At 35.9% G+C, this 14213-nt stretch overlaps 2 protein-coding genes across 3 annotated transcripts; both read left to right on the top strand.

Annotated features, from left to right (window-relative positions):
- Positions 1-921: 921 nt before the first annotated feature.
- On the top strand, positions 922-2861 carry LOC145156623 (ricin B-like lectin EULS3). Of its 2 annotated transcripts, none has more exons than XM_079075915.1 (5): positions 922-1009; positions 1081-1649; positions 1738-1860; positions 2020-2248; positions 2638-2861. In XM_079075915.1, coding segments are annotated over exons 2-5 (921 nt in total). In that variant the 5' UTR covers positions 922-1009; positions 1081-1082; the 3' UTR covers positions 2640-2861. The 2 variants fall into 2 exon arrangements, with proteins under 2 accessions (XP_078932041.1, XP_078932042.1); XM_079075916.1 differs by lacking the exon at positions 2638-2861 and having other exon boundaries at positions 2020-2111; positions 2189-2249.
- Positions 2862-3689: 828 nt separating this feature from the next.
- LOC145156622 (ricin B-like lectin R40G3) lies at positions 3690-5804 on the top strand. Its single transcript, XM_079075914.1, has 5 exons — positions 3690-3969; positions 4059-4621; positions 4710-4832; positions 4976-5204; positions 5576-5804. Coding segments are annotated over exons 2-5 (915 nt in total). The 5' UTR covers positions 3690-3969; positions 4059-4060; the 3' UTR covers positions 5578-5804.
- The last annotated feature ends 8409 nt before the right edge of the window (positions 5805-14213 follow it).

The raw sequence follows: 14213 nt of genomic DNA, 5'->3' as shown, positions 1-14213 counted from the left end.
CACTGAATGAGATTGCATTCTGGATGGACATCTTCAGATGATGAAGATGAAATAGATGGACATCAAGATCAAGGTTCCTTCTTCTACTAGTTCCTTCATCCTTTTTTTTCAGATAATGAAAGTGGGAAGAGTGCAAAAAGCTTTAGGGAGCAAAAAAGGGCACACTATGATGAGAAGCAATCCATTGTTGATGGTGCTTTTATAAACCATGTAGAGTGTAGTGTTATGTACACAAATGATAAGACATGTGATGATTATGCAAATTTCCTCAAGTTAATAATTTTGTTCTTCATATGAATTATATTTAATAATGTAGTGTTTTGAGATTGTATAAAATATTAATGTTTTGCAATTAAATTTACCGTTTTATCTATTTTGTAAATTTACTGCTTTAGTAATTTTGTGACATGAAAACTGGGAAATTATAGAGAAAAAAGAGCAGCTGTATGGGCATACATATAGAGACGACATGTCGTTTCTATAGGTGGATCTATAGAGACGACATGTCGTCTCTACAGATGCATCTACCACGACCACATACTGTTGCTAAAGGGTAGGGCGAGTCGACTACATCTCTATCTATGGAGACGACGTGTTGTGTTTATAGATATACCTATAGAGGCGACATGTCGTCTCTATAGCTTCATCTATGGAGACCAGCAATGTATAGCGACGAACCAGAACAGGACGACTTGTCGTCTCTAAAGGATAGCTATTGCGACGATATTTATAGCGACGGCCAAAAAGATCTATTGCGACGGGGCTATGAGGACGAGAGCTACAGGGACGACATGTCGTCCCGGACACCTATAGGGACGACTTTTTTAACCTATAGAGACGACATTTGTCGTCCTGATAGGTCCCGTTTCTTGTAGTGCTCCCTTATAAAATGGTGAGGATGGGTAAGACGTCTAACACTTGATTGAAGATTTGAAATTAAGAAACAAACAACTGTAGTGAAGAAGTCATTGGCTGCAGCTGATAGAATTTTTTTCCGAAGAAATTGAAGGTAAGCCATTGTTAATTTCTGATTATCATGTTATCTAGTTGCTAAATTCTTGTTTACTTGTGGTTTTCAAGAAATGACTCTCACCTCCGATCACCCCAAAGACAAGGAACAGCAATACCCACCTCCGGTCAACACCGATAACCACTATGAACAACCACCTCACGTGAACCACCACCACCGTGAAGAACCACCTTTCTCTCCTCTTCCACCTCCCTTCCATCAGTTTCGAAGTTACAAAGAAATTTCGATTCACCTTACTCACCTCCTTCTCCACCTTACCCGCCTCAACCACCAGAACGCCACCTGCCTCCACTGTGATGACGTATCTTCTCTACCAGCAACTTCGAACGCCAACGACCACAGCGGAAAGCCACCTGATGCCTTCGATTACTACCTGGCAGAGTGCCACCGTCTGGCATCACCAGCACAACCTTCCAACCATGTCTCTCCTCAGTGCAGCCACCATTGCCTTCACATTCCTCCGATTATATGTTCACACACTAACCATCAAAACCCCATAAATTATACGGACAATAAGCCCACATTTAGGGTTTATACAAAGGCGAAAACAGATTTCTCTCTCACTATCCGTAATGGAAAAGTGATTCTTGCTCCAACCAATTCTTCTGATCTTCATCAGGTTTCTTGTTTTCAGTTTCCGATACTACATATGCTTACTTTTTCTTCCAAATATTTCACCAACACCAATTTGTTTGACATCTAAACAGCATTGGATCAAAGATGATAAACCTGGTAGTAGCATTAAGGATGAAAAGGGGAAACCCGCCTTTGCATTGGTCAACAAAGCAACCGGAGAGGCTATGAAAATCTCTATCGGTGAAACTTTTCCGGTATGCCATTCTACTTTTTTGGGTTAAATTTTGACAAGAATCATTTTTATGACCAGGTTTTTAATGAAACTATGAAAGTGATTGATCATGCTTGGTATGATGATATAAACTCCAAATTTGTTATCTTCAGTGTGTACTTGTAAATCATGTATGTCTCAGGTTCAATTGAAGAAATACAACCCTGATGAAATCGACATGACTGTTCTTTGGAGTCAGGGGATCGTCTTGGCTGATGGTTATAGATCATTTAGGTCAGTCGCCAATATTCATCTTAATCTAGATGCACATAAGGGTGTTAAAGAATATGGTGGTGTTCATGATGGCACAGAAATTATTTTGTGGCAATGGAATGATGGCGATAACCAAAAGTGGGTCATACTCCCGTATTGTAAGTCTTTCTGTACAGACTTTACTCGATAATATGTTTGCATGGTTATCAATTTTTATTCTTGGCAAATTGCACGCCAAATGAAAGTATCTTTTAAATCAATCAAAAGGGTTTTGTTATAAGCTTGTAATAAAAACATGTTAGATAACTTTCGTATTGGTTCATTTTAATCGGTGGACATTCATACTGTTTCAATCAAAAGCCTTGGATTGCCTAATTATGCAATCTTACATTTTTTTTGTCAACCATTTATATAGAAACTATTCATTTATGATTTTATCAAGCTACTTTAATGATAAAAAATGTTATTCACATTCTTTACCTTATTATGTAATGCCCCTTTGTTTATAAGCTACTTCGTCTTGACTTTATGTTATGGTTTTGTGCAGGATTTTGTGTGAGTGGAGTTCCGATATTTGGCCATGAGAGATGCTTTGTTCCACGTCATATGGTGTTCATGTGTTTTTTGAATGATGGGTTTTCCAAGTGTTCTTATATATCTCTAATTTGATATATTGTTTATGCCTTTTTTTGCAACACTGAGATTTAATGCTCATTGTTACTTTTAGACAAAGTAAGGTTTGTCAAAACTAGTTGGTTGATGAAAACTATCAAAGCATTTACCTATTTGGTTCTCATGGTTTTAGTTTTTGTGTTGTTGGTTCATGTTGTTTTGTTTTATTTCTGATATTACCATGCTTGATTTTATTTTTATTTTGTTTTCAACTTTCTTTTATTTTCCGAAAAAAAACTCTATCTAACCGTAAATCTAAACCCACCACCTTCACTCTACACCATTAGCACCGCCTTCATTCTCCACATTGTCGCTTTCAACCTCCACATTGTCGCCTCTATTCAGCCATATCATTTGCCACATATATGCAACAACATCTATGATATAACTTTCAAGTAACAAGAATGTTAATCACATTGGCCATTTGTAGAAATTGACATAACTTTCCACTATGATAAAGCCATAAGGGTGGTGCTGTGTTACTACCATTCATCTATTTGTTCCTGCTACTACAATATATTAATTTGTGTTATCATGTAATTCACTCGATTACTATGAATTTGAAACAAACATTATATATGTTGCGGACAAGTTCATTGGAGTTTGGATTAGGGTTTTCCATTTCATCTTAATTCTTTTAGCCATATAAGTGATTTAAGATAATAGAAAATGTATAAGCTAGAAAGAAAATACACACAACACCTGAAGCTCTTCACAGTCCAATCATATTTTCATTTTATTCTAAAACGTCTGAAATATTGTTATTTTGATAGGTGGTGAGTACAACATATCAGGTTTCATTTTAATAGGGGTGGCTTACGCGGGTGGGTGTCCGAAACAGGTTAGGAAAGTATTATTTGTAAAAACCATCTTTTGTAAAAAGTAAAAAGTATTATTTGTTTTCTTAATATCTAACAAGTAAGAAGTGGTATTTTGTGGAAATCCCATTCTAAAATAGTACATTCATGAGAACGAAAAAACCTCTCAACGCATCTTTGTTGGGAAACAAGAAACCCCAAACTGTTTTCCTGCATCCCAAATAAGATGGAGAGACACCAAAACGATAAGGACCAATCCTCACGGTTTCCCATCGCATGTGGAGGAGAACGAACAGATTCATAAACGATCAACAGCAAAATTTAATAAAGCAACCACCGTAGTGAATAGATCTTTGGCTGCTCAGATTATATCTCCGAACAAATCCAAGGTAAGTCATGGTTAATTAATTAATTTCTGATAATTCTAATTTCTAACGTTGTTTAGTTGCTAACTTCTTGTTTATTTGTGGTGTTCAAGAAATGACCATCACCACCAACCAATCCAATGACAAGGAACCACAATACCCACCTCCGATGAACACCGATAACCATTATGAACAACCACTTCCACCACCTCACGTGAACCACCATTACAACCGTGAACAACCACCTTTTTTTCCTCTTCCACCTCCTTTCCATGAGTTTCGAAGTTACAAAGAAATTTTGATTTGCCTTTCCAACCTCTTCTTCCACCTTCGTCTTAATCACCACAACGCCTCCTGCCCCGGCTGTGATGATGAATCTCCTCTACCACCAAATCCAAATGCTAACGGCCACATTGAACAACCACCTGAAATCTTTGATTCTTACCTCGCAGAGTACCACCTTCTGGCATCACCACCGCAACCTTTCTACCATGTCTCTCCCGAGAGCAGCTGCCACCACAGCCTTCACATTCCTCCGATTATCCGTCCACCCACAAATTATATGGACAATAAACCCACATTTCGGGTCTATACCAAGGCAAAAACTGATTACTCTCTCACTATACGCAATGGAAAAGTGATTCTTGCTCCAACTAATTCTTCTGATCTTCACCAGGTTTCTTGCTTTCAGTTTCTGATAGTATATGAGCTTGCTCTTTCTTCCAACTGTTTCACCAACACCAATTTGTTTGACATCTAAACAGCATTGGATCAAAGATGAGAAATTTGGTAGGAGCATTAAGGATGAAAAGGGTAATCCCGCTTTTGCCTTGGTCAACAAAGCCACCGGTGAAGCTATGAAATTTTCAATCGGTGTAACTTATCCGGTATGCCATTCTACTTTTGTCGGTTAAAAATTGAAAAAAACTTTTATCATGTTTTGAATGAAAGTGATTGATTATGCTTAGTGTGTTAATATAAACTCTAAATCACTTATCACGTGTGTGTGTACTTGTAAATTATTTCTCAGGTTCAGCTAAAGAAATACAACCCTAATGAAGTCGACATGACTGTTCTTTGGAGTGAGGGGAATGACTTGGGTGATGGTTATAGGTCATTTAGGACAGTCACCGATATTCATCTTCATCTAGATGCATCTAAGGGTGTTAAAGAACATGGTGGTGTTCATGACGGCACTGAAATTATTTTATGGGAATGGAATGATGGCGATAACCAAAAGTGGATCATATTCCCCTATTGTAAGTCTTTTGCGCAAACTGTACTCAAGAATATTCTTCCATAGTATCATTTTTTTTTTGGCAAATTGCACACAAAAGAAAAGGTTTTTGTTATATATCTTGTAATGAAATAAGGGATTGTTAGATAAACTCTATTAATGGTTCGATTAAAAAGTTACCTGGACATTCAAATTGTCTCTGAATTGTTAAAGAATCGTACATTACAATTAAAAGATTGAAACCATTTGGTTCTTTGATCTATCAAACAATCTTTATGATAAAAAAAAATGCATGCTTTCTCGTCAACTTTTACTTTATTTTGTAATGCCGATTTGTTTATCAACTTATGCAATTGGTCCTTAACCCCTGCTTTATGTTATGGTTTTGCGCAGGATTGTGTGTTAGTGTGGAGTTTAATATTCGACCATGAGCATGCTATGTTCCATGGCACTCGGCGTTCATGTATTTTTCGAATGATCATATGTTCAAGTACCTATGGATAGTGTTGCTTATATATCTCCATTTGGATCTTTTTATAAGTTATTTCGGGCCACCGTAACGTATTAAACTTGTTAGATTTTAATGGATTGACACATATAATCCTACCTTCTATACAACTCTATCAAAATATTTCTACAATGTATTGAACTTTACAAATTCAATGAAACATCATATTTTAATAATTAAAAGTTTTGTTTTCTTTTGAAGAATTTAATGGCTGGTGTACGTACTTCATATCATTGAATGCTAACACGCCGTTCCATAATTATAAGACTATAAAAACATATTGACTAAGTATATTCAAGGGTACCCAAGTTGTTAATATTTTATTTGTTAAAAGTCTCAAGTTATGAAATTATGTGTATAAGTGATATATTTTCGACATGAAAAAGGTATAAATAGATGTTAATCTGCCAAGAAATGACTTTAGATGTAATTGTAATATATCGGAATGATTATAGATTTCACATAAGCAAGTCATAATGGTTGTGCCATGATTTAGCAAAGGTTGAAGTATGATGCTTAAATAGGTAATTTCGAATATATGGGCCTCAACGTACGAAATTTTAAGATAATGTTATGGAAGGCATGAAATGTATTTAAAGAGCATTGTTTTATGTAAGAAATATGTTTAGACAATCGATCAGCTAGAGTGAAATGTCGATAAATTGGTTGGTATGGACATTTACCAAACTACAATGCCAGTTTATTTTTAGTGAAAATATAAGTTTTATTTGTACTTTAAAGACTTTGAATGAGGGGAATTAAATAAATAAAAAAAACAGCTGAATGGAATGTCATAATTATAAATTCATAAGATAGGGTTTAGTATGTTTGGTGGTTATTTATCAAAGAATTTGGAAAAAGAATTATCCATGGGATTTTGGGCAAGTTAGGGCCAATATATACATGTGATGACCCAAATATCCTACTATTGACGATGTTAATTTTCCGTTAAGTTTCCTTCATGAACTAACATTTTCCTTGATTTAAAGTTGATTTATGGGGGCTTAAGTGTAATAAAATGAGCCTTGAACATATAAATGGGTTTTGGGGTCATTTTGTGACACTTTAAGGGCCAAATATGTAATTTAGAGACTATTTAAAGAAGGCTAACCTAAAATGCGGGTTTTTAATCCTATTTGCAGCCAACAACTCAAGTTAGAGAGGGTATTTTAGAGAGTTTTTTTTTTCTTTGAAGTTTGGAAGTGATCAAATGGGTGTTTTGGTGAAATTTGTGGTCTTGTGTTGGCATTCTTCCTCATCATTATTCCTTGAGTGATTTCTAGTGTTCAAGAAGTATGAAGTTCATCCATAATTTTCATTTCAATACAAATCATGTAGAGGTTAGTTTATGGTTAAATAAGGTGTTTTAGGTTAATTGTGTTTTACATTCGAGCTTAGTCGATCAATACATATCACTACAAAAAATGTCATTTAGTGGAACACAAAAAGTGCCACTAAAACCCCAAAAAATAACACTAAAAGTTTCTCAGATAATTAACGACATACATAATAAGTGTCACTAAAAATGCTTCCACTAAACACTTTAATAACGCTTTTTGTTTTTGCCGTTGTAATTTTTTTAGGCTTTTAGTGACATTTTCTATTTGTCATGGTAAAAGAAATGTTTTTGTGGCACATGTTTTGTACCAATGAAAGATCATGTAAGTCAAAAATTCATGCTACTTTTAGTTACATATTTTAAGATTTTAGTGGTACTTTTTTATTTTCTACAATCAAAAAATATTTTCTAGTATATTTTGTGGTCGGTAAATACTCATGCGATTCTATAATTTAAGCTACTTATGTCTACATAATTTTTTTTTATCTATAATATAAAATAAAATTATTAATTAAATTGTAGCACGTAGAAAATTATAAAATATCCATTGTTTTTCAACAATGTTTTTAAATTTTGAATTGAATATCTATATAAATGTCAAATACAGCTAAACAGTTGAAAAAATATCTAAATATCTTTAGGTACTCGAGGAGTCGTTTGCAATGGCTGGCAGGGAATCCTACATGATAGTAATATATAAAAAAAAACATGACAATAAATTGTCCCATTGTTTTTGTCTCACTTTCAAATTAATAGCAACACACTTAAAAACTTATATGCTGATTAGATAAGGAAATTAAAAACTTATATGCTGATTAGATAAAGAAATTGTCTCATGAGGAAAAGATGATGGGCTTTATATGTTACAAAATTTTGTTTCGTCAGAAAAACACAAACCTTAAGTTCACATGCACCCTAAAGGATTTATGTAGTCACTATGATTTGCAAACAACTATTAAATATCAAGAAACCTAAAAGTACATTGCTATTTTCGAGGACACTAAAGGGTTATTAGAAGATACATACATTAGTTTATTATTGAAAATAAACTAGTAATACTTCCTTTGTTGGTCTTTAGAAATCAAGCACCAGAAGTCTCGTGTCTCTAATGGCTCATACCCAAACCCTAGCAAGTTGGAGGCTAAAGAGGATAAGAAAGGAGGAATGAGATTTTCGGTTCTATCTCTTGTAGAAGGGGTGGACGAAATTCATAACCCAAGAGGGTTTATATAGGTGACTAAGGGATGCTAGGATAAGGTAGTTTCCTTGGGTAAGCCTTATCCCTTTTGTTTTTCCCCTAAGGCATCCAAGTTTCCTTAGAGCACAGGAAAAGCTCTAGAAACCATCTAGAACTTCTCTAGAAGCCCCCCGCCCCTATGGTAGGTTCTAAATTTGCTTAATGCTCAACTTTTAAACATTGTCATCTTTAGTCCTTCCACTTTTAATTAATCTAATTAATCCCAAAATTAATTCCAATTAATTTATGATTAATTTTTAATTAAACAATATTATTTATAACTAATATATTATTCTCATAATATATTACTAAATTATTTATTTTGATGTCTAATTAATTTATTAACCATATAATAAATTAATAAATCGGTCTCTCTCTCTCTCTAAAATGCATTCCAGTTAATTACTCGGTTTGAGGGCAACCCAAAAGGACTTTGCTAAGGCTAAGGAGAGTGGTAACACTCTTAGCACCTTGTCACATCAGCTTTTTAAGTGTCACTTTATTTTTCTCCTTTTAGCATCTAAACTTAACATTTGATAGGATTGGTAACACTCCTAGCACTCCATTTTTTATTTTTCTTTTTCTAATTTAATTTAATTACTATATTTTAATAAATAAACATTTTTTATTTAATGTTATATAAAATATATTTTTTGTATTTTCTTTTTGTAATTTAATTTAATTACTTTATTTTAATAAAAAAACATTTTTTATTTAATATTAAATAATATATTTTTTTAACAACACACAAACATTTTTTTATTTAATTAGTATGACATAATTTTTTTTAACGAAAAACACTTCATATTAAATAAAAACGATTACAATAACTTAAAGCACGATTTAATACTACTTAAGACCTAAAACACGATTTAATACATAAAAAAACACACACTAAAACAACGGGTCTTTCCTCCGAATACTGGTCTTCCAATTCGTCTTTGGTATTTTCTGTGTGTAAATTGGTGAGAGTGTGGTTTAATTTATATTAGTTGAATGGTAGTTTAATATATATATATATATATATATATATATATATATATATATATATATATATATATGTTATTAAAAACATTTTTTTTAATTAAATCACAAGTAAATCCTTGAGGTTGTTGAGATATTTAATTTTATCCATAAATTATTTTGGATGCATAGAATACGCAGGTTGCAATCCCAAACAAACCATTTCACCCAATCAAAGCCTTCACTTCTTTCTCTTTCTTCACACTTTGAGGATGACGACTATTCTTTGTTAAGCCCCCTTGCGAGAGCTAGGGGGTGGTGTTCTACATCAATGGCGAGCTAAGAGAGTGGCTTTGGCGAGTGCCACTACGCTTAGCCTAATAATTCAAGATTATACTAATTTAGTTATTGGCTTAGAAACCTAATCCAATAGTCTCCCACTTGGATAAGTCTAAAACTAAATTACTGGTATAACTTCTAAATTAAACAGCAAAGGGCGCTTTCCAAAGCAACTGTTGAACTTTGATCCGATCAAATACTTGCCCTTTAGATAAGTGATCAAATATTCCTCTATTCTTCTAGATATCGTAGGGACATGAGACATGGATTAGAATCAATCTTATTGTCCAAAATTCTGTTTCCCGATTTCCTGATTTGTGATGACGTCATAAGACTTTGTAACATCCCCCTCTGGCACGTATCACAATATTGTCCGCTTTGGGCTCCCGGCACGAAAACTTCCCAGGGGGTTACCCATCCTTGGATAGCTCTCGCCTGGACACGCTTAACTGTAGAGTTCTTATGGGATCTACTGCCCTCACGACTTTAAAACACGTTGTAACAAGGAAGGTATCCATACCCCTTATAAGGAAATGTTTCGTTCCCCTTCCAAGCCGATGTGGGATCAGGTGCAACCCACCTTCACCCCCCCCCATTATAGGGTTCGACCTCCCCGTTGAACACATCGACCCGTGCCCCAGCTCTGATACCATTTGTAGCATCCCCCTCTGGCACGTATCACAATATTGTCCGCTTTGGGCTCCGTGCACGAAAACTTCCCAGGGAGTCACCCATCCCTGGATTGCTCTTGCCCGGGCACGCTTAACTGCAGAGTTCTTATCGGATATGTTGCCCTCACGTCTTTAAAACGCGTTGTGATAAGGAAGGTATCCACACCCCTTATAAGGAAATGTTTCGTTCCCCATCCATGTCGATGTGGGATTAGGTGCAACCCACCTTGTTTAGGCGGGCAGGTTAGCTGCAACTGATCCTACATCGGCTGGGAAGGAGAACTAAGCACTCATTAAATGGGTGTGGATACCTTCTCTGTCACAATGTGTTTTAAATCCGTGAAGGCAACAGATCCCATAAGAACTTTGCAGTTAAGCATTCCCTGGCGAGAGCAATCAAGGGATGGGTGACCCCCTGGGAAGTTTTCGTGTCGGGAGCCCAAAGCGGACAATATTGTGATACGTTCCAGAGGGGGATGCTACAAATGATATCAGAGCCAGGGCACGGGTCAATGTGTTCGACGGGGACGTTGAAACCTATAATGGGGGTGAAGGCGGGCAGGTTTGCTGCAACTGATCCTACATCGGATGGGAAGGAGAACTAACAACTCCTTAAAGGGGTGTGGATACCTTCTCTGTCACAATGCGTTTTAAAGTTGTGAGGGCAGCCGATCCCATAAGAACTCTGCAGTTAAGCGTGCCCGGGCGAGAGCAATCAAGGGATGGGTGACCCCCTGGGAAGTTTTCGTGTCGGACGCCCAAAGCGGACAATATTGTGATACGTGTCAGAGGGGGATGTTACAGACTTCTAATTGAACACATCAATTTAGCCCTGGCTGGCCCAGCACTATAAGTCAATACCATAGCACCGAGGGGCCCAAAGATATCGCCTTTTCCATTAGGGCAAAAGGAACGAATAAACTTTGACTCATATGCCTGTATCTTTTACTCACCAAATTGCATATGACATTACGTTTTATAACACCAAGTTACTGATGCGTTTATGTAACAACAATGTACAACCGATTTGTAAATTATAGGTCATATCTCTCCATTTTAAGAATATAAGATTTTATTGTCTCAAAATTACTCGTGATAATCCATGAAGTAATTCTCTGAGCGTGGGTTTATCCAATACTCAAATCTCCATTTTCTTAGTACTCATGAACGTTTTAGTAACACAATTTTTATGTCTAAACTCCTTAGATAATCTACAATCCAATTCATGACAGTCTTCATTCACTACTTACTTCCTAAAGTATGAGTAATTGTGGAGCTTCAAATAATCAAATTATTCAGGAAGTAAAACATGTAAAACAAAACACAAGAGTAAATAATTAACAAAGGTAGTAAAAAATAGTCATAAATAATCTCTAGTATTCAATCACCAAAATCAATTACAATTATTTTCTTACAAGTTTCAAACTAATCATCTAACTACTAAAACTAATGTCATCTCTCAAATCAATGCTCCTAGCATGTTGACTATGTTTAATCCTACTCGGAGCCTTTATGAAACGATCTACAAGATTATCTTCTTATGAAACTTTCTTTACTATGAGATGACCTTCTTCAACTTTATGTCTGATATAATGGTAATTTCTGTCGATATGTCTTGATTTACCATGATCTCTCGATTCCTTGGTCAAAGCAACTGCTCCTTCATTATCGCAGAAGAGTTCCATTGGCTCCTAAATGGTTAGAACTACTCTGAGATCACCGATAAAGTTCTTCATCCAAGCCGCTTCCTTCGATGCTTCACTCACTGCAATGTACTCTGATTCACAAGTAGAATCAGCCACTGTGTCCTGTTTGGAACTTTTCCAAGTAACTGCTCCTCTATTTAACATAAACACCCAGCCATATTGAGAACAAAGATTGTCTCTATCTGTTTGAAAGCTAGTGTCACTATACCCAGTCACTCTCAACGTATCACTTCCACCAAGGACTAGAATCATATCCTTTGTCCTTCGCAGATACTTGAGAATGTTCTTTACTGCTATCCAATGAGCTCTGGCTGGATTTCCCTAAAAGCGACTAACCATGCTCAAAGAAAAAGAGACATCAGGGTGAGTACATGTCATAGAGTACATGATCGATCCTACTAGTGAAGCATAAGGGACTCGAATCATATATGGTATCTCTTCATTTATAATAAGGCTTTGAGTCTTACTCAATTTGGCATTACTATGAATAAGTAGCTCTCATTTCTTGGAATTGTCCATACTAAAACGCTTTAGTACCTTATCCAAGTATGTACTTTGACTAAGACCAACTAGTCTTTTCTTTCTATCACTTAATATTCTTATGCCAAGAATATAGGCTGCCTCTCCTAGATCCTTCATAGTAAAACACTTTCCAAGCCAAGACTTTACTTCTTGCAGAGTAATGTCGTTTCCTATAAGGAGTATGTCATCAACATACAATACTAGAAAGGTTACTATACTCTCACTAACCTTGACATACACACAAGACTCATCTTCATTCCTAGAGAAACCAAATTCTTTGACTTTCTCATGGAAGAAAAGATTCCAGCTATGAGATGTTTTTTTTAATCCATAAATTGATTTTTCAAGCTTACACGATCTATTAGGATACTTTGCATCTATAAAACCCTCTCACTGACACATGTAAATATCTTCAGCCAACTTCTAATTAATGAAAGTGATTTTGCATCCATCTGCTATATTTCATGATCATGAAAGGCAGCTATGGCGAGCATTATCCCGATAGACTTTATCTTAGCTACTGGTGAGAAGTTCTCATCATAGTCAATCCCTGGGGTTTGATTAAAGCCCTTCGCAACCATTAGAGAAAATAAAAGTGTGTACATTTCCATCCAAGTCGGTCTTCTTCTTGAAGATCCATTTGCAGCCAACTATCTTTCGACCTGGTTCTTGATCAACCAAATTCCAAACTTGGTTGTCATACATGTACTTAATCTCACTGTCCATTTCATCTTTCCACTTGGCAACCTCAGGGCCTACCATCGCTTCCATGTAGTTAGTTGGCTCATCCAAATTTATTAGTGTTTGATCACTGATAAACGTATCACCATCTGACGTTGTATGGAATACATAGAACGTTGGTGGCATGATAGCTCTACTACAACGTCGAAGAGGTAACGAATTGTCAATGGGTTCAACAAGAGTCTCATCCTCTGGTTGAGTGCTAGTATCTTTTAAGGTTCCTTCATCGGTTTACTCTTGAATCTCTTCAAGGTCAATGGTACTCCCACTGTCCTCTTTGCATATGAGCTCTCTCATGAAAGACTCATCTTTGTGCTACAAAGACCACGCTCTCACTAGGTCTGTAGAACAAATATCCAAAGGACTTTTGTGGGTAACCAATGAAAAATACATATCTCACTTCGAGGTCCTAGCCTGACATGAGTCTCTCATCTAACGAAAGCTTCACAACCCCAAATATTGATATGTGCTAACGAGGGAACTTTCCCTATACGCATCTCTTAAGGTGTTTCGGCAACCTTTTGGTAAGGAAAAGATTGAGGATATGTGCGACTGTCTCTAAGGCATACGCTAATAAGGAAATTGGCAGAGAAGCTTGAATCATCATGGAACGAACCATGTCTGACAGGGTCCGATTACGAATCTCAGCCACACCATTAAGTTATGGTGTCCTAGGAGGAATCAATTGTGAAATAATTCCACATTCCTTTAGATAGTCGTGGAACTCAATACTAAGATACTCTTCGCCTCTGTCAGATCGAAGCATCTTTATCTTCCTGCCTAATTGATTCTCGACTTCATGTTAAACTCTTTGAACTTTTCAAATGATTCTGATTTATGCTTTATTAAGTAGATATAACCATATCTGATATAATCATCAGTAAATGTCACATAAAATTGATTAGCATCTCTTGTGGTGGATCTGAAGGGTCCACACACGTCTGTGTGCATGAGATCCAACAACCCTTCACCTCTTTCATAAGATCCAGTGAAAGGTGATTTGTC

This window comes from Lactuca virosa, chromosome 2 (genome assembly GCF_052849685.1).
Source record: "Lactuca virosa cultivar CGN04683 chromosome 2, Lactuca_virosa_CGN04683_v6, whole genome shotgun sequence".
In the NCBI taxonomy this organism is placed as follows: Eukaryota; Viridiplantae; Streptophyta; class Magnoliopsida; order Asterales; family Asteraceae; genus Lactuca; species Lactuca virosa.
The sequence above is the reverse complement of the archived record's forward strand: the minus strand, read 5'-3'. Positions and strand labels throughout refer to the sequence as shown.

Coding starts and splice junctions, on each gene's coding strand:
- LOC145156622 (XM_079075914.1), top strand. CDS start 4,061: ATGACCATCACCACCAACCAATCCAATGACAAGGAACCACAATACCCA. Junction 4,622..4,709: donor ATTCTTCTGATCTTCACCAG/GTTTCTTGCTTT, acceptor ACATCTAAACAG/CATTGGATCAAAGATGAGAA. Junction 4,833..4,975: donor CAATCGGTGTAACTTATCCG/GTATGCCATTCT, acceptor ATTATTTCTCAG/GTTCAGCTAAAGAAATACAA.
- LOC145156623 (XM_079075915.1), top strand. CDS start 1,083: ATGACTCTCACCTCCGATCACCCCAAAGACAAGGAACAGCAATACCCA. Junction 1,650..1,737: donor ATTCTTCTGATCTTCATCAG/GTTTCTTGTTTT, acceptor ACATCTAAACAG/CATTGGATCAAAGATGATAA. Junction 1,861..2,019: donor CTATCGGTGAAACTTTTCCG/GTATGCCATTCT, acceptor TGTATGTCTCAG/GTTCAATTGAAGAAATACAA.